This window comes from Centruroides sculpturatus, unplaced genomic scaffold (genome assembly GCF_000671375.1).
Source record: "Centruroides sculpturatus isolate CEXI.00-Female unplaced genomic scaffold, Cexi_2.0 scaffold171, whole genome shotgun sequence".
NCBI classification, from domain to species: Eukaryota; Metazoa; Arthropoda; class Arachnida; order Scorpiones; family Buthidae; genus Centruroides; species Centruroides sculpturatus.
In genome coordinates, this window is record NW_019384470.1 from 556299 (window position 1) to 581222 (window position 24924).

Here is a 24924-nt window from a genome sequence, read left to right on the forward strand (position 1 = left end):
TTTCAAGTTCAAAAATTTGAAGTGTCTCCATCGTTGTCTTAAATTTATATATTGTAAAAAATTAATTTTTAAAGTAGTGTATTTTTATAGAAATAAGTAGTGATAGTGGGTGTAATATTCTATTTCTGAAACAGCGTACAATAGAAGGTGTATGGAATTTAAAGTCTATTAATGTCAAGTGGTTGTCAAAAGCCCAATTTCTTTTAGGACAATTTTTAACAAACTTTTTCAAGTTTAAACATTTTAAATGAATTATTATTTTAAAATTATGCAATTTGAAGATATACGTGGTACGATCCAAAAGTTCGGGGACTACAGTAATGTATGACAACAAAAGCATGTATTCGAAGTTACAGCATATGAAATTGATTCTGTCAAACATTTCCTACGTGTTCAGGTTGATTTCGCCCATGTCACGTGATTAAACCACGAGCGCTGTTGTTTTCTTTTGGAGATAGTTACCTTTGTTTTGTGACATAATAAAAATGGAGTTTCAAGAACAGCGCTGCAACGTTAAATTTTGTCAGCGTTTAGGTAAAACACCTACGGAGACTTTAAAATTGCTATGAAATGTGTACGGTGCCTCTTTAAAACACCGATGCCATTTGTACACCTTTGATTTCACCATGGTAAAATCAAAGGTGTACAAATGGCATTGATGTTTTAAAGAGGGCCAAGAATCCATCGCACACGATCTGGCCGACCTTTGACTTCATGGAACGAAGAAATGTTGAGTTGGTCTCTCAATATGTATGCAAAGATCGTTGCTAAACCCTTGAAAAAATCTCTGTGGCTACTCACTTATTAAAGACTAGTTGCCAGCGTATTTTAACGGAAAATCTTAACATGCACCGAGCAAAAGAAAAGTCATGATGGAGGTGTTTTATGATTCTCAAGGAATTGTTCATTCAGAATTTATTCTCGAAAGCAGAACAGTAAACAAGGAGCATTATCTAGACATTTTATGTCATTTGAGGGAATTCATTCGTCCTAAATGGCCATAGATCTGGCAAAGTGGAGACTGGTACCTTCTGCATGACAACTCAAATTAATGTGCTTCCACACCCCGCCTATTCACCGGACATAGCCCCGTGTGATTTTTATTTGTTTCCATCAATGAAAAAGCATTTGCAGGAACGCTGTTTTGTGTCATCAGATGAGGTGAGAGCAGCATCGCAGGAGGCCTTACAGGAGGTTTCAAAAAATGGCTTCCAGCCGTGCTTCCAGAAGTTATACGAGCGCTGGCAAAAGTGTATCGTTGCCCAAGGTGATTACTTAAAGGTGGTTATGCATCAGCAATATAAACTTTTTAAGGTAAGGAATTTTAAGTCAAGGCCCCGAACTTTTGGATTGTACTACATATATATATATATTTTTTTATTTCATTATTTTGGTTATTAGAGTAAAATTTCATTTAGTAAAATGTTGCTAATTAGATTTTCTTTCTTTAACAGATGTAAAGGGGGATAAATTAGATGTATGCATAAATTTTTCTGACAATAAAGAGGTTAGTGTAAAATAATAATAATAATAGTAATAATTTTGTTATTTTTTTCACATTTTTTATTATATTATTATTTATTACAATTGTATAAAATATGTGATTGTTCCATTTTACTATTTTGAAAATTCAGTAGTAGTTACAGTATAAATATAGTAACTACTTCAAAACGATATTTTCACATCTAACAAAACTATGTAAATTGTTATTTAAGAAATAAGATAAACAATATTAAATTTTAATCATTCATAATAAAATTTGGGGGTACTGTCCTAAAAAATGTTCTTACACATTTTAAAATACTTCTCGAAATTTAAACATTTAAATGTAATGAAAATATGGAGAAATGAATATAATAAAAATACTAATGTCAGTTGTAGTAACAAGAGAAAATGAAAGATTGTATTTTTTTACATGAAAAATTTTTCTAATATTAATTTATAGCAAAAGAAGTGACATTAACTTTATCATCTAATATTATTTTATAAATTTCAGTGAACTGCTGTATCTAGTAAGGCTTAGAAATATCATGACACAATAGTTTTTGTCAATGATTAGAGAAATACTATTAACAGATTAAATTTTTTCTCATTTTTGTGGGTGTTAATGAAAATAGATACACATATATTTATTTATTTATTTTTGAAAAATATATTATCTTCAAAAGCTAAATAACATAAGTACAGGTATTCCTTGCTTAACATGATATTTGAATAATGCACAAAATTAATTGCGGCAATCCCTCTATATATTCAGCAGAAGTTTTAATTTATGCAGCTTTACCAGCTGTCTTTACTTAACATAGATACCACATTTTGATTACCACGATTTTGATGTATGTGGTAGGATTGAGGGATTAATTAACTGTATTAATCAAGGGATGCCTGTATTTTACTTTATATAATTGTTATTTTTATTTCTTATATTATTTATTCATGTAATGTAACATGTTATAAATCAGTATTTTTTTTTTTTTATAAGCTATTAAATAAATAAGAATTTTATTATGTCTTTATGTCATTATTATGTTTAAGAATTAAACATAATAAGACTGAGCAAGTATTAGCATGAAATATGATATATTGAAGTAGCTATTTCTATACCATGATTTTTTAAAATACTTTTTTTTACTAATTTTGTATGTAAGTTTGTATTTAATTTATTTATGTTTCAAATAATTTATTTTTCTCTTATTTTTTCCCATTTTATTTTGTTTCAATTACTTTTAATATTAATTTTGTTTATAACTGATGATACAAAAAGTTACGTTTTGTTAAGATTTAATTTTTTTTTGTATACTTAAATATATAAATAAATATATTAATGGTGCAGTTTATTTTTTATAATTTTTTTTATATTTTTTTGTTATGATTGCAGATAACTTTTTCCCAATTAATAGTGAAAGCATTTATATTCTTCTATAATTTTGTAATCTATGATGATGTTATCGTATATACTGGTGCATAATAAGGTAGTCTCAACATTTTCAGCTAAAAATTCTGGTTTAGACCTCCAAACATATGGTAACCTACCAGTAAGATAGAACTGAAATTTGGTTATGCTAAATGGCAAGCTTATGGAAAAAGTATACAATAAAGCCACACTACTTTCTAACTATAATACCTTTTAATATATGACATATGCAGTGTTCTTTTTCTTAAAACAGTTATTGTCAGTATGCCTTTATGGTGACTGAACATATAAGGTGCTTTGTATAAGTATAAACTCATCCCTTAAATTCTCAATTTTTAAAAATTAATTTATTTTATGATAAATTTTATATATTATATGTTGACATCCACTAGTTTAACAATAATTTAAGTAGGTATTATTATTATCATAAGATAAATTTTCAAAACATTTTTCAGAATTTAGTTTTTTAGTGTTTCATAATTATAAATCCACTTACAGTTTTATGCATAATAATTAAAATTTAAAAATTTAATAACCTATACATTTACTACATTTAGAAATAACTTTAATCATTCTATTAGGTATAAAATTAATTAAATTTGTTAGTTTTTTTAAATTTATTTTCAGTGGAAAAGTATCGCTGCTTTTAAGTTATTCATTGTCTGATATTGTTTTCCATTAGCATAAACAGCTCTTGCCAGTAGTCCACATAAATTTTCTATAGGGTTGCAGGTTCTATTGTCTATAAACCATTCAAATGTGCTTCTTGCATTGTGTATAGAGGCATTGTATTGCTGGAACTTCCAAAAAACTTCACCAGTTTTTCTCCAAAGGACAACAAGTGTTCTTTAACAATGCCTGATAATTTTCAGCATTCTTATCGCCATTAACAAAGGCAATATTAAAGCAATTGGCAACTAATTGCAGTCCAAACCATAACAGAGCCACCTCCTTGTTGACGTTTTGTAAAAATTTGCTCCTCTTTTCATAGATTGTGCCAATAATATTGCCATCAGTCTGGCCCATCAAGATTAAATTTTTTTTTTCATCACTGAAGACAACTTTTTGCTTTTCTTCCAGCATACTTTTTCATGGCAAATTTCAAGTGTTGCTCCATGTGATATGGTTTTAGAGATGGGGTCATTCATCTTCCTCTTAGTATATACTAAATGTTCAAAACATTTTGCAATTCTTGATAGGGTTGATTTAGACATAGGAATATCATTTCATTTAGCAATTTGACCAAGGGACACATTTGACTTTAAAATTTTTCTTAAAACAGCCTGTTTTTTGTCACATGAAGAGTTTAGCTGACTGCCTTTTGGTTCTGTAATTTTTGTTAAATTTCAAGAAACTGTTTAGTACGCCATTACTTCTGTTTAATTAATATTGTTAATATTTTCCAGTTTGAGTATCTTTCCTTGTTTAAAATTGATATTTGGTTCTGTTCAAAGTCAGAAAGATTTAATCCACATTGCATTGCTCTATTGGTTAAATTAAAAAACAACAAGAAAAAATTTAAAAAATTATAGTTAGGTGTTATTAAATAGTTACTTGGATTTATATTTATGCAACACCTAAAAATAGTAATTTGTTTGACTATTTGTGTAATAATTTTTTATTGTTATTACTTAAATGAGTTGCTATTAATGCAAAATATAAAATAATTAACATTGAACAATCTTTTCTTAACAGTTATAGCATTTCTAAGGTGGATTTACAATTATGCAATGCACCTCAGAGTTATTTTTATTGATCAACTGCTAATATTATGTAGTGATTAGTGATACTTTTTATGCTATCTGCCAGTATGGCATACTAGTCTGTTTCAGCTAAAAAATAGACCTAGATATATGTATTATATAGTTCATGTAAAAAGAATTATGGACATCAGACTATATATAACCAGACAAACATTAAAAATTTTTAGTAGGTTACTCTGGTAAGAATGCTATTGTACAAACACTTTTTGGTAAATACATATGAGCCAAAATCAACATCTCCAAAATCAAAATAAACTATTAATAGTTTACAGAGCATGCCATGATAGTATCACTGTTAGGACTAATAAGAGGGAAGGAAAGATCGGGACCTGGTCTGGGTCTGTATAAGAGCCTGAGTCAGAATCTGAATAACATTTTAATTATGTCCAGAAAATCAATTTAAGTAATTTCAAGTTCATAAAGACAGAGAAAAAGAATTACAATAAACCTAGAGTATCACCTACTGGGACTATAGGCCTATAGCTTCACATATAGTAGTCAGGATTTATGATATTTTTCCATTGCTATGATTGCTGTATGTAGTATATGATGATAATATATTATATTATGTCTGCTTTTGCTTTGCCATTTGCATCAGTAATGTGTGGTTGTTTTATCAGCTATAAGAAATAGCATGTGGTGTATTTTTCATTTATGTTGAATTTTTATTATTATATTAATTTCTACATTAAATAAGTTAAATAATTTTGTCAATCACAAGTTTTGATTGGAAGTATTTGTGATGGCTTATTGGACTTAATGTATTATAGATGTTGCAAGTAGTTATTAGTTCTGTTACACTTGTACTTCTTAAATCTCACAACTTGACAAATGTAGGACTTATATAGGATATGCATTTAGTATAGCATGACAAAATTAGTCACTTTGAATTGTCATGTTTGTATATGTTTTGGGTCTAAACCCTCTTCAGTGTTTGAAAATTCTTTAAAAAACTGGTCCTGAGTAAAGTCACAAGGAAATTATATTTTTAGTTTAATATTAGCACATAAAAGGCATATATAATAATATATGTTGCATACTAAATATATAATATGAAATATTTTTAAAAAAAGATGAATTTACGTGGGAGAGAGTCACAGTTATAGATTTTATACATCAAAAAATATTATCTAAAAACTAAAAGTATGAATTAAAATAGAAGAATGTGATTAAAAATATAAAAATGAAATATTAAGTAACCAAAATAATTTTTTACCTATGTAAAATATTCCAGAGTTTAAAAATCTTAAAATTTGAAAAAAATTAAAACCCAGTAAATAAAATCACTTAAAATTATTGTGATCTGTAAAACAATAAACTTTAAAAAAGGGGAGTTTAAAATTAACAAATAAATGATTACCTGCACAACTTATTCAATTTAATAGATATTTATAGATAAAATTAAATACATAATAAAATAAAATAAAAAGGATAAAATATAAAAATATTCATCTTTACCACAACACCGGAGAATAGTAATATAATTACCTCTTTCTAACCTGTTACCGGTGTGTCTACTAACTCTTAACGATCCAAAACGAATCAAAACTAACGTTTTCGAACCCTTAACCGGTTCTTCTTCATATTTCGAATTTAAAGTTTTTACGAGCTGCATTTTCCATCAGAGATTCGAAAAAACCTGAAGAAGAACCGGTTAAGGGTTTGAAAACGTTAGTTTTGATTCGTTTTGGATCGTTAAGAGTTAGTAGACACACCGGTAACAGGTTAGAAAGAGGTAATTATATAAAAATATTCTCTAAAAAAATGTTAAAAACATTTTTGAATTTAAAAATAAAATTAATTACAAAGATTATAGAAATGGAGTATGAACCACTAATGTTACTCTACACTTTTGACAAAGTAAGAAAAGTCAATACATTGGGATTAGAGTTAAATAGTGGTTTACTTTAATGGACTCTTTCAATTAAATTAGCACATGTTGCCAGATTAATAAGTCCATCATTAAATTTATTTTAAAATCTCTTGGCATTTTTATAATTTTTAAATGTTTGTGTAATTTTCTTTTAATAATATCTGAACACTATTTAGTAAAATCTGGCAACTGGCTTTAACACATTGGACAGCAATGGAAAAATCTATATAATTATATTTTATTGTGCAAGTGTGCTTTCTCAGCCTTATTTTTAGTTGTCTCCCTGTTTCTCAGACTTAATAAAAAGGTGGTTGGCAACTGCAAGAAAATTTATATATCACATTATTGGTTAAAAATCTATATCTTTTTTATTTCTTGTATTATCAAAATTATTATTTAACTGTTTAATTATTGTGTCATGTAGGTTTATTGCTAAAACAATACCAAATGGTCTGAAAATGTTTTGAAGGTTTTCAAATAAGTTATGTATACAGTATTACTATACATATGGAACTTTAATATAAATCAGTTTATTTGATAGTAATTTGTTTATTCATTGTGAAATTTTAAGCCAATCGTTAATTAGTTGTTTAGGATAATCGTTTAAATCAAAAATATTGCAGGTTTCTATTATTTATTCAGTTTGTTTCTCACAGTTGCTAGTTCTTGTTTTGATTTTTCTTATGTACATATTAAAAATATTCTTTTTCATATTCATCAGAGCTTCAGAATAATAGTTCATAATTTCCTTAATATAACAGGGTTTTATGTATTTAGTAAATTTCAAACAATTAAGTTTTCTTAAAATAGATACAGTGGGTGATCAGTTAACAAACAAATCGGATAATGAACATTTTCTCAAAAGATTTTTATGTTCAGACAACGAACACCTCACAAAACAAACACAAGAAGAAGTGACATAAAATAATGAATACCAATTGGTCTTTCCTTGTCTTCAGGCAACAATTTGGAACTTTTCGGAGCATAGAAGACTTCGACGTCAACATCGACACTCAACCTAGTATATAATGATCAGATAGTATTACTCCAAACTTTGAAATTCTCTCTTGTAATTCCAGCCTTTTATTTTTCTAACAGAAACAATTCTTTTATAGTATTCGCAAGACTGTTGGGCAGGCACTTGTTAAATTTTGCGCCAGTTTTTATTTTTGAAAAATGAGAGTATAATATCAAAGGTAGAGAGTGGGCAGAAGATGTCTGATGTTGCTGGGCAGTATGGCTCAAACAGGTCTACAGTAGGCTGCAGTTCAATCTTATCTAAGAAAGATACAGTATAATCAAGATGACTCAAGCAGCTAAAGGAGTAACAAAAATCACATTTGAGAAATAAAGAACACTGAAGAGCTCATAGTAGAACCTGAAACGGATCTGACGACACAAGAATGCCAAGAATTCTTGAATGAATAACGCCAAGAAACTCGGCGAGATGTTTTCTTTTGAAAAAGAGGAGTAATGCCGATATCTGCTATTAAACATCTTTTGAAGAAGTGGGAAGATGTCAGAACAACAGTCTTAGAATGGCATCCAAACCAGGTTGAGGTTAATTGGCTTAGGGATCTCTACAATTACAATGCTATTAATTCTGAAAAATCCTGAAGAAGAGAGAAATGCAATCGACATTAGACAGATTCTTTATGTTCATTAACTGATCACCCACTGTACTTCTGAAAAGTTTATTTGATTATCATCTTCAGTCTCTATATCAAACTGAATATTCAGATGTATATTATTTTTCAGTCTAAAATAATTTGTGGACTAGTTAATATAGAGTCATAAATTATTAAACTGTCATCAACATAGCTATTTTACAAGGGGAGTCATATATTAAAGGTACAGGCCAAAATTACACTTACATTTATAAATAAAGAAAATTTTTAATACATTCCACAAAACTACATACTTTTATTTATTTCTTGACATAATCGCCTTAAACATTGAGACATTTGTCCCAGCATGACATTAGTTGAACATCCTATCACAGTACTGTTGCTTGTTAAGTTGCTTGAAAGTAGTCCAGAACAGTGTCTTCCAATTCCTCCTGATCCGCAAAGCATCTTCCCGCCAAAAATTTCTTTAAAGGTCCAAATAAATGAAAATTTGACAAGGGACTAAATTTGGACTATGCGGAGGATGTTGCAGGACCTCCCAATTCCATTGTGCCAACCACAGTTTGGTTTGATTTGATGTGTAGAGTATAGTCCAGATTTAGCCCTCGGATTTTCATTTATTTGGATCTTTAAAGAAATTTTTGGCAGGGAGACACTTAGTGTCTTCCAATTTCTCCTGATCCACAAAGTGTCTCCCTGCCAAAAATTTCTTTAAAGATCCAAATAAATGAAAATCCGAGGGCTAAATCTGGACTATACTCTACACATCAAATCAAACCAAACTGTGGTTGGCACAATGGAATTGGGAGGTCCTGCAACATCCTCCGCATAGTCCAAATTTAGTCCCTTGTCAAATTTTCATTTATTTGGACCTTTAAAGAAATTTTTGGCGGGAAGATGCTTTGCGGATCAGGAGGAATTGGAAGACACTGTTCTGGACTACTTTCAAGCAACTTAACAAGCAACAGTACTGTGATAGGATGTTCACACTAGTGTCATGCTGGGATAAATGTCTTAACATTTAAGGCAATTATGACAAGAAATAAACAAAGGTACAGTATGTAGTTTTTGTGAAATGTATTAAATAGTTTCTTTATATAAATGTTAGTGTAATTTTGGCCTGTACCTTTAATATCGGACTCCCCCCATAAAATAATACCCTTTTAGGATTGTAAATAATGTCTGTTGTGTACATACATAAATCAGCTAGTTTTTAGAACCCATAAAGATACCATCTGTTTGGGTAAGAAATTTTTCATTGTCTCTAAAATAATTACTATTAAAAATAAACATCACAAGATTTATGAGTCACTCTTCACAATTTAAATTCCAAAGGGAGTCATTATAAAAGTTTTTTGATTGGTGGATACATATTTTTTATATTCAAACTGAACATTCTATGATTTTCATTTATTTGTAAGATTTTTAATAAAATCGTCAGTGTTTTTATACTATTTTTGGAGGTATCAAACATTTAATTTATTTTTTTTATATTTTTTTCCAAATTGTAAAGAGGATAATGTTTAATATCTACTAATGGTCTATAAGCCTCCTCTTTTTTGTAATATGGAGGTTTGGTACATTAATATACAGTGGGGGATCGGTTAATGAACATATCGGATAACAAACACTTTCGCAAAAGATTTTTATGATCGGACAATGAACACATGTTTGGATAATGAACACTTCACTGAACAAACATAAAAAGAAGTGACGAAAACAGCAAATACTGATTGATTTTCTCTTGTCTTCAGGTAACAATTCAAAATTTTTTGGAGTGCGAGAGACGTCGACATCGATGCTCAACTTGGTTGATACTTATCGGATAGTATTTTTCCGAACTTTGAAACTCTTCCTTGAAATTCCAGCCTTTTATTTTCTGACAGAAACAATTCTTTTATAGCATTCGCGAGACTGTCAGGTGGCCACTCATTAAGTTTTGCATTGGGTTTTATTTTCGAAAGGTATAATAGCAAAGGTAGAGAGTGGGCAGAAGATATCTGATGTTGCTGGGCAGTATGGCTTGAACAAATCTACAGTAGGGCACAGTTCAATCTTATCTAAGAAAGATACAGTATAATCAAGAAGACTCAAGCAGCTAAAGGAGTAACAAATATCACATCTGAGAAATAAAGCATATTGAAGAGCTCATAATGGAACCTGAAACGGATCTGACTACAGAAGAATGCCAAGAACTCTTGAATGAATATACCAAGAAACTCAGCAAGATATGTTTTATTATGAAAAAGAGGATTAATGCTGATATCTGCTATTAATTAAATGTCTTTTGAAGAAGTGGGGGATGTCAGATCTACGGTCTTAGAATGGTATACAAACCAGGTTGAGATTAATAGGCTTGGGGATCTCTACAATTACAATGCTATTAATTCTGAAAATCCTGAAGAAGAGAGAAAAGCAATCGACATTAGACAGATTCTTTAATCCCCACAAACAAAAAAACATAACTAGTAAAAAGGCAAGACTGTGTATATATGTATTTTTATTATTACATATAAGTTAAATGTAGTAAGAAAGTATATATATTTTTATTTTTTTTGGGTCTCCAGAACGAATTAATCAAATTCCCATACAAACCTACGATAAATTGATAATCAGTTAATGAACAATTTGGATAGCGAACAAAGTCTTGGAATGGATTATATTCATTAACCAATCACCCATTGTATTATATTCCATGATAAATTGATATTCTTTCTTATTGATCTTTAGTTAAGTAACTTTTTAGACTCCCTCTCTAGGCAATACCTAATATCACTAGTTAGGGTCCTTGGGAAGTTGAACATACTTATCAGTTAATGTGATATCTGCTTTAATTTCATTCAGTATATCTGTTTCTAATTTATCAGCTGGAATTATACTTAAACTATGTCTTTAAGGTATGCTTTAATTCTTTTAATACAATTTTTAAATTTATCATATTTCTTTTTGAAATTTTTATTTTTATCAAATTGTTTCTATGATTTCTGGAACAACTTCACTTCAATCTCCAACTTACAAGACTGAGTCTTGAATCTTTTTCTTATGGCCTTCAAATCCTCATGTCCAACCTCTAGATTTGGACAAGATAGTCACATTACTTGTAACAGCACTTGTGTGTCATTATTGATGTGATAAGTGTTGTTGTTTATTGATAAAGTTTTTCATCAAACCATTCTGCAAAGTATGAAATGTAGGTTATTATCTTTTTCTTCTTGGTTGCAAAATGGTACTGGAATTTACTTTTATCATCTATGTAGGAGATTTTCCTCTTCTTACCTGGAGGAATATCAGCATCTATTTCCTGATATGCTTGAGCAAGCTCTTCAAAAATGGTCTTGAAATGCAGTTAATCTTGCCTCATCCAGGGGCGCCGCTAGCTGTTTGAACGCCCGTGTGCAATACCGATTATGCCGCCCCCTGTTTAACTACGACTACCTACGCTGAGCTTGCCAGAAAGGCTCTTTGCCGCCCCCCTGGACGTGCCGCCCGTGTGCGGTGCACGCCTTGCACGCCCGCTTACGGCGGCCCTGGCCTCATCATAAACAATGAATTCCTCAGGAAGTTGAGTTGACATTTTTCATAGTAGTAATCAAGTCAATATCTTGAGTAGTGTTGCCACCCATCCGGTTTTCACCTGGACAGTCCAGGAATTGACTCACTGTCCGGGTGAACTATTAATTTTGTCTGGGAATTTCATATTAATTGTGAAATTATGATGAAACAAAGTTCTTGCAAATATTTTTACAAATTTACACTATTTTAACAGCAAAATAACTCACACTCACTGAAACTCATCTGCAATTCTACCATGTTAGTCTGTTTACACCAATGTGTGGCACACAACCTGTCATAGACCTTTTTATTTTTATTTTTTTATTGCATGTAAGATCGTACATCTCTCTCCAATATCCAATAGAGCTAAGTCATCTGTACCTGTTCTTTCTTAATTTAGGTTACTCCTACACAAGTCTCTAGTCCCTAACTGTAACTGGTTTTGAACCACCATGCACGTTATTCTTTACATTGTAAAATGACATTGCACATGCATCAGGAATTTCTGTTTGAACAAACCTCACATGCTGTCCAGGTCAGCAATTTTCAAAAGGTGGCAACACTAATCTTGAGCTTTCAATGTCGTAGGCGAACTTGGATGTATACTACTACTATTATTATTATTATTATTATTATTATTACTACTACTACTACCCTCATCTAATTTAATGGATTGAATCGTGGACAATACATTTCTGCTGTTTCCAGTCTCTCGAGATAATGAAAGCTCCCTGTAAGTGTCAGGTCATGAATTTGTCATAATAGTTTTGATCCATTTTGTTCTTGGTCCTGGTCTCTATTTTCTTTCTGTAAAAGCATTCTATATAATACTGGATAATCTCATAGGCTTCATTCTTTCTTGTGTCCATATCATTGTAGTTGCTTTTACTTTATTGTATATACTAATATGGTTTTTTCAATGTTTAGTTCTTTTGTCACAATGTTAGTCTTTATTTCAAAGCAAAAATATATTCTTTTGAATTCATTTTATGACAAGCAGTTTTTTATTGTGACATCATCAAAATGCTAGGGTGCAATTTTTAATCATATTTTTAATTATTTAATTTAAAATATATGTTCTCCACCTCAAATCAGTAGTGTCTTACCCTCGTACATCATACTTTCCTGCTAGCAATAGAGTCATGCAAGTCATTTATCTAACTCTGTTCTCAAGATTAAGGAAGGACAGACGAACAACAGTAAGAATGTATAAGTCTACAATTTTTTCAAATTGAAGCCCAATAAAATAATAAGTACCAGGCAAACAAAATTATTTTAAATTAAATTTGATATTATAATTATTATAGTCCACATCAACACACATTGAAAAATTATTAATAAAAAGAAAAGACTTTTCACCTTTGTCATCATTCATTTTTAAGTTAAGTATAAAACAACCAGTAAGTAGCATTTTATCTCAACTATCTGTTAATTGTTATNTATTTAATTTAAAATATATGCTCTCTGCCTCAAATTAGTACAGTAGTCTCTTGACTCTGTACATCATACTTTCCATTAGCAGTGGAGTCATGCTGATCATCTGTTTAATTCCTTTCAGGAGAAAACTTTTGAATTGAAATAGTGTGATTTTCAGTTTGCATGAGAAGTTCATATATAGTTAATCAAGCCGCCTACCACTAAGCTACCGCTGGTCTTGAATTTCATTTATCTAACACCCATTCTCAAGATTAAGGAAAAACAGATGGACAACAGTGGAAATTTATAAGTCTACAATTTTTTCAAATTACAGCCCAATAAAATAACAGAAGATCTCTTAAAAACAATCAAACTTCAAACAACCTTTTAGTATGCAGCTTTTTTTATTACTCTTGAAATACTTTCGGTCATTTGATTGACCTTCTTCAGGAAAAAATTTGAACGATTCCAATTTCTACAGAATGAAACTTGGAATGTTTTGGAACATTTTTAAACATTTAAATTTTCTTTAACGTCTAGTGCACAAGTCCATTATCAATACGTGAATAGATGAATAGAATATATACAGGATATTGACATGTACGTACAAACATACACATAAACTAAACATAAACATAAAAAATAAATAAATGAATTAAGTAACAAAATTATAATGTAGAAAGGCAACAACTGTGCCTATTTCTTTAACTGTTCATTTTCATACTAAAATATTCATATTACGCCCACTCTCCATGCCAGTTAGACTTTACTCGATTCTCGGAAGTTTATCACTTGTCCTGCCTGGTTGGTCTTGTGTATTTGCCATGCCTCTGCTGATTTAAGATGTCTCTTGTCTTGAATCTTTTGTATTACTTCTGCTCGTTCTCATTCCACTATAACCTCTGTCAGGGTTGATCTCTCGCTACTATTTTAGCTGTAGTTATATTTGTTGTTTATGCAGTCTCTTCTAGTTCTTTTGACAAAGACTAAAGTATGTATCAGTGAAATATGATCCATATCATGTTTGTGTACATTTGTTTGTTTAAGGTGACAGCTGATTTAATGCAAACTAAGATACTATTATGTTTTATTATCAGTTTTATGTTTAATTAATTTTATACTTATACCTAGTTCTTAATAATTTTAGTTACTGATGAGAGGCCATTTAAATGTAAGTTTGCCAAATGCATCTAGTTATGTATGTAATCAACCAAAATAAATATAATTAAACTGTAGTTTTGAATCGTTGAATTACCAGTAGTGTTTCTATAAACATGCAGATGCAGGATTATGGTATTCTCAAGAAATTTCTAACCAGTATTTATATTTAACTACTGATATCACTTCTGCTAGACAGGTCCACCTAGATAAGTTTTTAATTTTAAGCTCACTTTATCAGCAATCTTTTCTAACTATAAATTTTGGACAGAACTCCCCTCAATAAATGTATAAAGCAACTAAATAGCCCAAAAAATTTTATTTTTCTGACAAGATGTCAAGACATGAACAAGAGCAAGATTTAAACAATGTACAGTACATACAAAATGCCAGTGTTTTGCTTTTTATGCTTTACTGAACACCTGTATTGTAACCAGTCATGGAAACTGCCTCCATTAAAACAGATTTATGTAATATATGATCAGTAACTCTTCAAAATATTCACAAAACATAATTTAGTTTTGTTAAAAATAAATTGTTCTCTCACTTTTCAGGCATCTGAAAGGTTAGAAAAATTTTTTTAGGACTATTTTTGGTGTCATTAAATCTAATAATGATTGCTATCTGTTCTTTGTAGCCACACTCCATTGTTTCATTTGTGATTAAGGAGATTGGTTTATCATTAAGTAAAGATACAACTTTTTGTTGAATCATATTATATAGTGAAACAATTAAATTATTCTGTATTCAGTTATTCAGATATGTTGCATTTGTAGGACACCCTTCAATATGTTTGGCTAAAATAAGTCTGCACTTTTTTAAAAAGTTTGCATTCTCTAAAAACATACTATAAAAATCTTTATTTCATTTGACCTCTAAAGATTGCCCACCTTTAACCTGATACATGATGATATCAATAAGTATTTCCATAAAATCATTTGTTTTTCAGCCTTTTCTTTTTCTCTTTGGATGGGAAAGCTTTCCTTTCTTCATTTAACTATACATCAATTGATGTATCTTAAAATAGTGCTGTGATGCTTTTCTTTGAATGTGGCACTTAGATAATTAATGAATTTTTAAACATTTGGTGGCCTTGTCCACTGTTTGAATTCTTTTCCTATGTATGCTTGATCAATGTAACTTTTCATTGCTGTTCATTGGCTGACAAAGTCTACTGAAGCAATGTTTCTGATGGTTGCATTTTCCATTTGTATAAAATTTCATGGAAATGTGGTGTGCTTTTATAAACAAAATGGAAAGTTTTCAACAGCTAACATTACATAAAAAATTTATAATTGTTGCTTTGAATGCTTAATATTTATCTTCTCATAAAATAGCAAAGAGTGTATTGCTATCAATCAATTGTGAAATAAAGAGATGTGAACATCATAGTATTGGAATAAAAGTTGGATCAAGAGGTAAACATATGAATACTCTATACCAGGATAGGAGTAAAGCAGTTGTGATTAAAAGGACACATTGTTTCTGGAAAGTATTTGCAACCAGAGCAGATTGATGACATCTTATGAGATTCAAGCAGCCATAATTGATACTCTCAAACTGATGGCAAAAATGACTTGGCTGACTGTTTCTACCAATGGTATGGATGTTGACAGAAGTGCATAGCTGCAGAAGAGAAGTACAGTAGAGTCTCTGTGACATATATTGGACCAGTGGGTATCAGATTACAGCAGATTGCCGGACTAATGGATTTTGTATCTATGTACTGTTCAGTATATACATTCTAGCTTAAAGGGGATGAAGACCAGGGCCACTTGTAGGTATTACCTGGTTAAAAAATGAACTTTGTTTGCAGATTACTTTATTATATTAATTATGATTGTTTTGGTGACTGCATGTATAACAAATAACTACAGGGGCGGATCTAGGTTCTTTGGGGCCTAGGGCTTATTGAAGTCCAATGGGGCCCCATTTTTACCTAACCTATTAACTATTTTTTACTTTTTTTTTATTTAACTCTTTCCATTCTGTGGGCACTAAAAGGCCTCTTTAGCAGGCCCATTATGGGTTTGGCCAGGCCCACAATGGGGCAACCAAGTGGTGAGGGACAGGGCCTGACATATCCAAATGGACCACCTCCTGAAAAATTCCTGGGGATTTTTCAACCCGTCCAGATTCAAATCCGGGTTCCCCGAGAGGTAGGCTGCCACCTTGAGTGCTTGGCCATCCGGCTGTCTGAACTATTTTTTCTATACGATAAGTGCTTGTTGTAATGAAAAAGTATTAAAAATTTATGATGATAATTCAATTTTTGTGGGCCTTTAACACTTGGAGGCCCAGGGCTTAAGCCCTATTAGTCCCTATGTAGATCTGCCCCTGAATAACTAGCAACTGACAGTATACTTGTACTGTACATTGATGAATTGTAACATGAAAATTTTGTGTGTGCTATTCTGCAGAGTGTTAGATTACAGGATGTATCAGACTCATGAGTGATGGACTATAGAAACTTTAATGTACTTCAAAGGTGGTATTGTGTAGCTCTTTTCCTCCAATAAATAGTTTCTTACACCCTCTGTCTCAGAACTTATTGACTGGAGAGAGTATATCAGTAGTATTTAGTACCAGAGACTCCAGAAATTTGTAGAATGTTCAAAAGCAACTTTGCATTATGATTGATTGGTTGCATGATCTACAAAGCATGCAAAATTCTCTCATTGGTTGATGAGATTGGAGAACACTATTGAAAGAATAAGATGAAATAATTTCTGTAATTGTAGCAATTTTTCTTGCAACAATTTTCTCAAAGGGGAGGGAATATTCAACTTAATTTTAATCATAACTTTTTAAAACAAAATAGACAAAAATACTTTTAGGTTATGAATAGAGTGAGCAAGGAAGTAATGTTGCTAGGTCCTTTGTCCACAAAAACACACATTATACCTCAAAATTTTGAATTTTTTACCACAACAAATCCTTATATTTTTTACATATTCACTCTCTCTGCTTTTCATGTATAAATGCACATTAGATAAAATTGCAATAACCAAAAAGAATTTGACAGGTATAATTAAAAAACTATTTATATGGTCATCTTTTTCTTAATAAGATTTTACTGGATAATTGGTGGTGTCACAGCATCTTTAGGCAATGAATTTCATTTTTTTATATATTTAATGTTTTTTTCAAATAATAAAAATATACATAAATCCATACTATAGTATTCTCACAACATGATAATTAAACATTAGAACATAACTCAAAATTAAGGTCATGAAATCACATTGAAAATTTTGTAAAATAGATGTCATTCCACAAAGTGTATACATGGTTAGTTTTTGTTCAAGTACCAAACAAATAAGATTTTTCAATTTTGTAATTTCTTGCAACACTATAAAACTCCAGATTGTAGTTTTTCTTATTATTAGCTGACAAGTTGACACTAAGCATATGTAATTAATAACTTGGTTACTAGTAACAGTATTAAGATGATGACTGAAATTCTTGATGATTTGGATGTTGTAATTAGAAGCAACAGTTCTGAGTGAACAGCTAGCTTTTAGTGTAATAAAATTAAATAATAATTTTTAAAAAGTGAATGAATAATTTATTTATTTATAATCTATTTTTAACTCTGCTTTGTCAAAATTAGTGCTGAATGTCAGTGTATAATATTTAAAAGATTACATATAGAATAACATGAAAAATCAAATTTGAACAATATTGAAAAGAAATACTTTTATCTTCCTAGCTATTTTTAATTGAATGTATTATACTTTTGAATGAATTATTTTGTTTTTAAGTACCTAGTTATAGATTAAAACTTTCAAATTTGAAAAAAACAAAAGATATTTTTTAAAATACTGATTTATTAAAAGCTTAAGATGTTTTATTTATATGTAAATGATTTTCTTGATTATAAGTTGTAAATGGTAAGGGGCTATCTGTAATTGATATGAGATCTCATGGTGGAGGAAGAGTAGTTCAGAATGTGACAAAGGACCTTAAAAGGGAATGATCCTTGCAATATCATGTTTCACATTTACCATTAATCAGTATCATACATGCTTTTTAATGCAATAAATCAAATTTAAAACATATTCTTTAAAACATATTCTATAAAACATATTCTTTCTTCACTTAAATTTATATTTAAAAAAACTCTAAAACATAGTGTCCTTTATGGACTGGGGAAATGACTTTTGCATTTTTTTGGAATGCTTTATTCAGAAATGTAATGCAGAAGGTGCTGAATGCATGAATGCTGATGACTTAGTCATGATAGGAAAAAGTATTTCCATAGCAATACATGCTTTCAACATTTCATCGTGTCAATGAAGAACATTTTATAAATCTGTGGGAATGAAATAACTTGTTAGGAAGGTGTAGTGAAAATAAAAATTTTGATTAATGGAATGTTGTTGTAGCATAGAGTTCTTATTTTGATAAAAGTAAATAAATCTTTTTGTGTTAATATCATTACATAATTGACATAGCATATTCATGTCACAATAATGCAAAAGCTTTGTCATATGTAGTAACAGCCATCATTTGAAACCATGTAACATTATTTGAGAGAGGCTTTGTCATAATATGACAATGAATGACATGGGAGGGAGGGGGTTAAAAATGTGAAATTTTAGTGTGTCGTCATTTATGAATGGTCCTTAACTACAGTAGAAGATTGTTATTTCCACCTACTGGATTATCAAAAATAATGGATTAAGAAACATTTTTTATTTTTACAAAATTCAATAAGTTACATGCAATCTGAAGGTTTCAGACATTGCTGTACATTTTATACCTTTACTTTACTGGAAAGGAGTAGAAGGCCAGCATTACCTTACAGCATAGCCTTTGAAAAGGAAGGATGAAGAGTTTTAGAGGAAACGAGAAAAAGATTAGTCTTTTCTTGACTAATAGGAAAGTGTGAAACATGAGACCTCAGAGCACCCAGTCGGTTCCATTAATTGAAATTAACAAATGTACAAAACTTGGGGCATAGCCCATAAGCAAATGATGAATATAAGGGAATTCCAGAAAGGCATGGACACCCAAGGGCTGCCTCTGATGAGGCAGGTGCAGCGATATACAAATAGCAGCAATGCAAATGGCCAAACACTTGGTGGTGACAATGTGGCTGCCAAGTAACAAACAAACCTGAAACAAAATTTACATGAAAATAATAAGTACTTTTTATACCAGTGCTTGCTGCTTTATGCTTCTAATTTATTTATGTATGCTCTTTAAACAGTTTGAAGATCATAAAGTGCATGATAAGAAAACTCATGCTAACTTTGCACTCTCTTCCAGCATTAAAACCATTATAATATATAAATTGAATATGTTTTTGGCCATGTTTAGAAGCCAGATCAGACTTCTACAAGAGATTTTGCATTGCATGCCAACTTTTCTGGTTTTGAAACTAGATGCATGCCAAATTTTTTTGGTAGAAGCCTGATGCTGGCCCCTAAACATGGCCAAAAACATTTGAAGTTTAGATATTACAATAGTTTTAATACTGGAAGTGTCTGCAAGGTTAGTGTGAATTTGAATATTTCCAGCTTTAGAAATAATTTTGTGATATATTGTATGACTAATACTGTTAAGATTGATTAAAAACCTGCAAACACATTAATCAACATGTTTCGTTACATAACTTTTAATAATTCTGATTTCAATTTGAAGAATTGGTCTCAATTTTGGTAAATGACTGGAGAAAGATTTTTCTAAGTATTAAATCTCATGAAAGTTTACTAAAGTATATATGATATTTTGAAGAATATTGTACATCAAACAAGGAAAGTGACACAAGCAAAATCTATGAGAATGATGAACCATTGAATTAAATGTTTTACATTGTATTTTCAAAGGGTATCTTTACATATTTATTCAATTCTGAAGTGAAAAAGACAAGGGCAGTAAAACTCATTTTCTTTCAGATACCAGTTACCTGTGTGCTGACTCTTGTTGTAACTGATAAGTTTTAATATAAAATATTTTTAAATTCAATAATAATAATAATAGAAGAGTAGTGATTTTACAATTTTTTTATAAAATTACTACTATATCTATATAATCTTATAATTTGTAGCATTTAAAATATATATGAGTTATTATATCACTCATATATAAATGTGATGGGTATGTAGCTGATCAGCTAGAAGTGATTTACAAAATCTTTGAACTCTTATTTTGTAAATTATTGAGCTGTTTTGAATGTTAAGAGTTATTGGGCTGCAATTTGAAAAAATTGTAGACATATATTTTCACTGTTTCCGTCTGTCTTACCTTAATCTCGAGAATGGAGTTAGATAGATGAAATCTGAGACCAGATATGGAAACCTTAGGGGCAGGAGGCCTCAATTAACTATATCCAGACTTTAAGGTACAATTGGCCTTGCAACCTGCATCAACTCATTCACACATGTGCAATGTTCCATCATCTACTCGCATTCACATCCCTTAGTGAGACTCTTGAGACCACTCACTCCAGGGGCACGAAAGGCAATTAGCTTTCCCTTGCTTTGTTTCGACATCAATATATAGCTGTCTTTCAACTTTGTTTTTAATTCTTATTTTCCATATTCTTTTTCAGTCTAAATTCAGTTAGTTTAAGTTGATCCTAGTTGCAAGTTAGATTAGGGACTCTTAGCTTGGTTTCTGGTTAGGTTATGTTAGGTTAAATTCTCACCTCATGTACTGCTGAAGTCTTTCTTGTATCTATGTATGTATGTACAAACTTCTGATACAAATCAGAAGCCACATTATTTCAATTGAAAACTATTTCCCTGAAAGCAGTTAATAGATGACCAGCACAACTCATTTGTTAAAGGAAAAGTATTATGTAGAGGGACAAGACACTACTAATAATTTGAGGTGAACATATATTTTAAATTCAATAAATTAAAAATATGATTAAAATGGCAGCCCAGCATTGTTATGATGTCATAATAAATAACTTTCTATTATTAGATTTTTTTCCTTTATCAAGTTAAACCTAATTAACAATGCAAATTATGACTAATTTACATTTTATAGATCTTATAATTAAATAGCTAATAATAAAACACAGTACATTGAAAAGCTAGTACTAATGAATAAAATTTTGATTTCTTTTATGAACTTTCACTCAAAGCCAGTTTTTTACTGTAGAGATAATCAGATTGTTTGAAAACAATAACTTTTTAATGTTCTTCCTAAATATATTTTAAAATTTCTGAGGATAAACTTTAAAAAAAAAAATGTATGTATGTATATAGTACCATAATTTCATGCAGACAATTCACAGCAGTATATAATATGGTTTCTTGAATTATCAGAATATTTCCTTCTGGAATTTTCCAGAAGTTCCTGGGAAATGTTTGTATATTTTTTAGTAATTTGGGAAATGTTTATAATTTAAGAAAAAGCTTATTTTATGGTTTAATTACTTCTTTATTACTTATATTGAGAAGCTACTTATCATTTGGACAGTGTAAAAATTATATTTCATAATTCCAGATTGATGATGTAATTTCTGAACAACTTACTATCAATGATCTCTATATAAAAAGGGGATAAAACTTTCCTAAATGAGTGAAATGAGTGTGGATTAATAATGAATTAAATAAACAAGCAAATTTTGGTTTATATAATATTAATTTGTATGATTTGATAAACTTGAATGTTTAATTATTGCTTTGATATAGCTATCATATAAGTATATAATATGTTAAAAGGTAATTTTTGAAGTAATATATGTTTATGTCAATCAAGACTTTTATTGTATTTTATTTATTAAAAAAATGTAGCATTTATATTGTATTATGCTGTAAAAAAATGCTATAAATATTTTTGAATTTAGTGGTGTTTTCATATTAATATATTTACAGTATTTATTAATAGATAAAATCAAAAAGTTCCTATGTTCATCATGAATTAGATGCATTAGAAAGAGAACAATTGGAAATTGATAAAAATGCTGCAGAATTAGAAAAAAAATTAAGAAAAGTAATGGAATCAGGTTAATATTTTGAATGAAGTATTTATTATTTTAGTTTAATTAAAATAGATTTGTTTTTATTATAACATTTAATGTTTTAACATTTAGGAAATAGTGTATTAGAAGAAGAGTTAATGCAACAGTGGTTTACTCTGGTCAATAAAAAGAATGCTTTAATTCGTCGCCAAATGCAGTTAAATATTCTGTAAGTAAATAATTTGCAATCTATTATATAAAATTTATGAAGAAAATGGGGGAAAGTGAAAATGCATTACAAATATTAATTTATTATAATTATTAAAAGTTGTTATAGTAATAGGTTAGTAGTGTCAAGTTAATTTAATTTCACACTACATATTCAGTATTATGTATTTAATACTATTAATAATTTAAGATGCATAATAAAATTTATAAATTTTTATATACCTTGTATATCAAGCATGCCCATAGGATTTTTTCTTGAAACAAAATACGAGGGGAGTCCGATATTAAAGGTACAGGCCAAAATTACACTAACATTTATAATTAAAGAAAATATTTAACACATTCCACAAAAACTACATACATTTGTTTATTTCTTGACATAATCAATGTAAATATTGAGACATTTATCCCAGCATGACAGTAGTTTGAACATCCCTGTCACGCTGGGATAAATGTCTCAACGTTTATGGTGATTATATTAAGAAATAAACAAAAGTTGTAGTTTTTGTGGAATGTGTTAAATATTTTCTTTAATTATAAATGTTAGTGTAATTTTGGCCTGTACCTTTAATATCGGACTCCCCTCATATATATGATTTAGATTAAATAATTATCTAATTGATTCACTAAAATCATGTTCCTTAAACAGGTTTGTTTCTACTTACATTTACATTCATTTGTCTTTACATGAGAGAATAATAAATGTATGTAAAAAAATAAGATAACTCCAAACTACTCTCTGAAACATGGACTCTTCCAAATAGTACTTTACAAGCCTGCTTAGAGAATTAGAGGGGTCATCACATAGTTTACAGAAAGCAGGTTGTAAGTTTGGACTAACTCCATTTTTCTTTGACACAATTGTTTTTGAATTAAAATATACTAAATTAATGCAGTGATTAATATAGTTTGAACAAATTAGATGAATAATTATGAATAAAAATATTAAAATGCCTCTAATAATATATGAGAATATGTTTTTATTGGATGAAGTGAGCAACTGTAATATGATAGACTACACTTATTGTAATTATGAATATTGTTATCAGTCATATAAGTTATTAGAATTAGCATGTCTGAAAGCATGCGAGTTAATACTACTAATAATAATTATAATTAATAAATCTTCAAGTTATATATTTTTAAATTGTTTGTTTGTCTTTTTAATGATAGAGTCAATAAAATCATAATTTTAACTAACTGTAGCCCCATTTACTTACTATGTTAATGTTATCAAACAGTTATTTTATTAGTATAGATAAGTCATAAAAGTATTACAATAAGTGGATTCTACTGTACTATACTTCAACTGTACCTAGACTATATAGCTTGCAGACCAGATCCAGCATATCATATAATTTAATCTGGTCCATGAAGATATTTGAAGCAACAAACTTAAATGATTATAAAAGTTATACATCATTAGTTATACATCATAGTTATACATCAGGATTTTATAAATTATACAATTCTCTAATATATGTAAGTTGATCTTAGTTATTTCAAGTTAAAGAAAGGAATGCTTTTTTTCTTTGACTTTTACAATTGGTAGTGTATGGTACATATATCAGATGTTCTTTAAAAATATTCTTTTTATATGCTTGAAATAAAAATTTTGTGGCCCATTTACCTTGAGTATTGTTGCTTTATATATTTCTGTCATAAATATATGAATTTCATGATAAAAGATTTATCAAATGTCATAAAGAATATTTTTATGATTATATTTTATGCTGCATAGTTATACATCATTATTTATTTAATTTACATATAATAATTAACTTTTTTGTTCATCCAGATTCATTGTTAAAATATGAAAAATTATTTGAATATTTATTTATGGTTTAGTTTTTATTAAGTTATTCTTTTTATAATAAATTGAAATCTATGTTTAAAAAATTTTAAATGGCATTCTTGATAAATGCTTTTATTGAATATAATCTGTAAAATTAAAATAATATAAATTATGAATTTGAATTTCTTTTTATTCTGATAGTCTATTAAAATTATTAGTGATGATTGTGAATTAAGTTTTATCAAAATAACTAAATAAAAATAATTTTACACAATTTGCTAAATTTCCAGTTTAAGTCCTGTATGAAAAACATATGATTTTTATTAGCATCAGATAAATGAATTTTGTTCAGTTTATAAATTAAACTATATGCCAGGGGTGGCCAACCTGCGGCTCGCGAGTCACATGCGGCTATTTGAAGGATTATTTGTGGCTCTCGATAGATGTACCTGAGTTCCCTTTTCATTTTTGTGTTATTATATTTTTAAAAAATTATTATCGTTCCGTATGTGTTTCAAAATGTCTTTTAAATTACTAACAACAAATATGAAAGACTAAGTGCAACGTTGTAACAAATTTCATTTCCGTCCAAGTTAAGAATGATATGACTCATCAAAAACTGCGCGAACGAACATAAACAGTGGCGTAATCGTCCGTTATCGACCGACTCCAGACC

General features: G+C 29.5%; 1 protein-coding gene across 1 annotated transcript in view; it reads left to right on the plus strand.

The window, feature by feature from the left end:
* The window catches only part of LOC111621132 (EH domain-binding protein 1-like), a 110241-nt gene that overhangs the window by 76350 nt on the left and 8967 nt on the right, over window positions 1-24924 (plus strand). The window contains exons 13-15 of the mRNA XM_023363203.1: window positions 1455-1507; window positions 22153-22270; window positions 22358-22454. Coding sequence (XP_023218971.1) covers window positions 1455-1507; window positions 22153-22270; window positions 22358-22454 — 268 coding nt within the window. The remainder of the gene's footprint in view (window positions 1-1454; window positions 1508-22152; window positions 22271-22357; window positions 22455-24924) is intronic.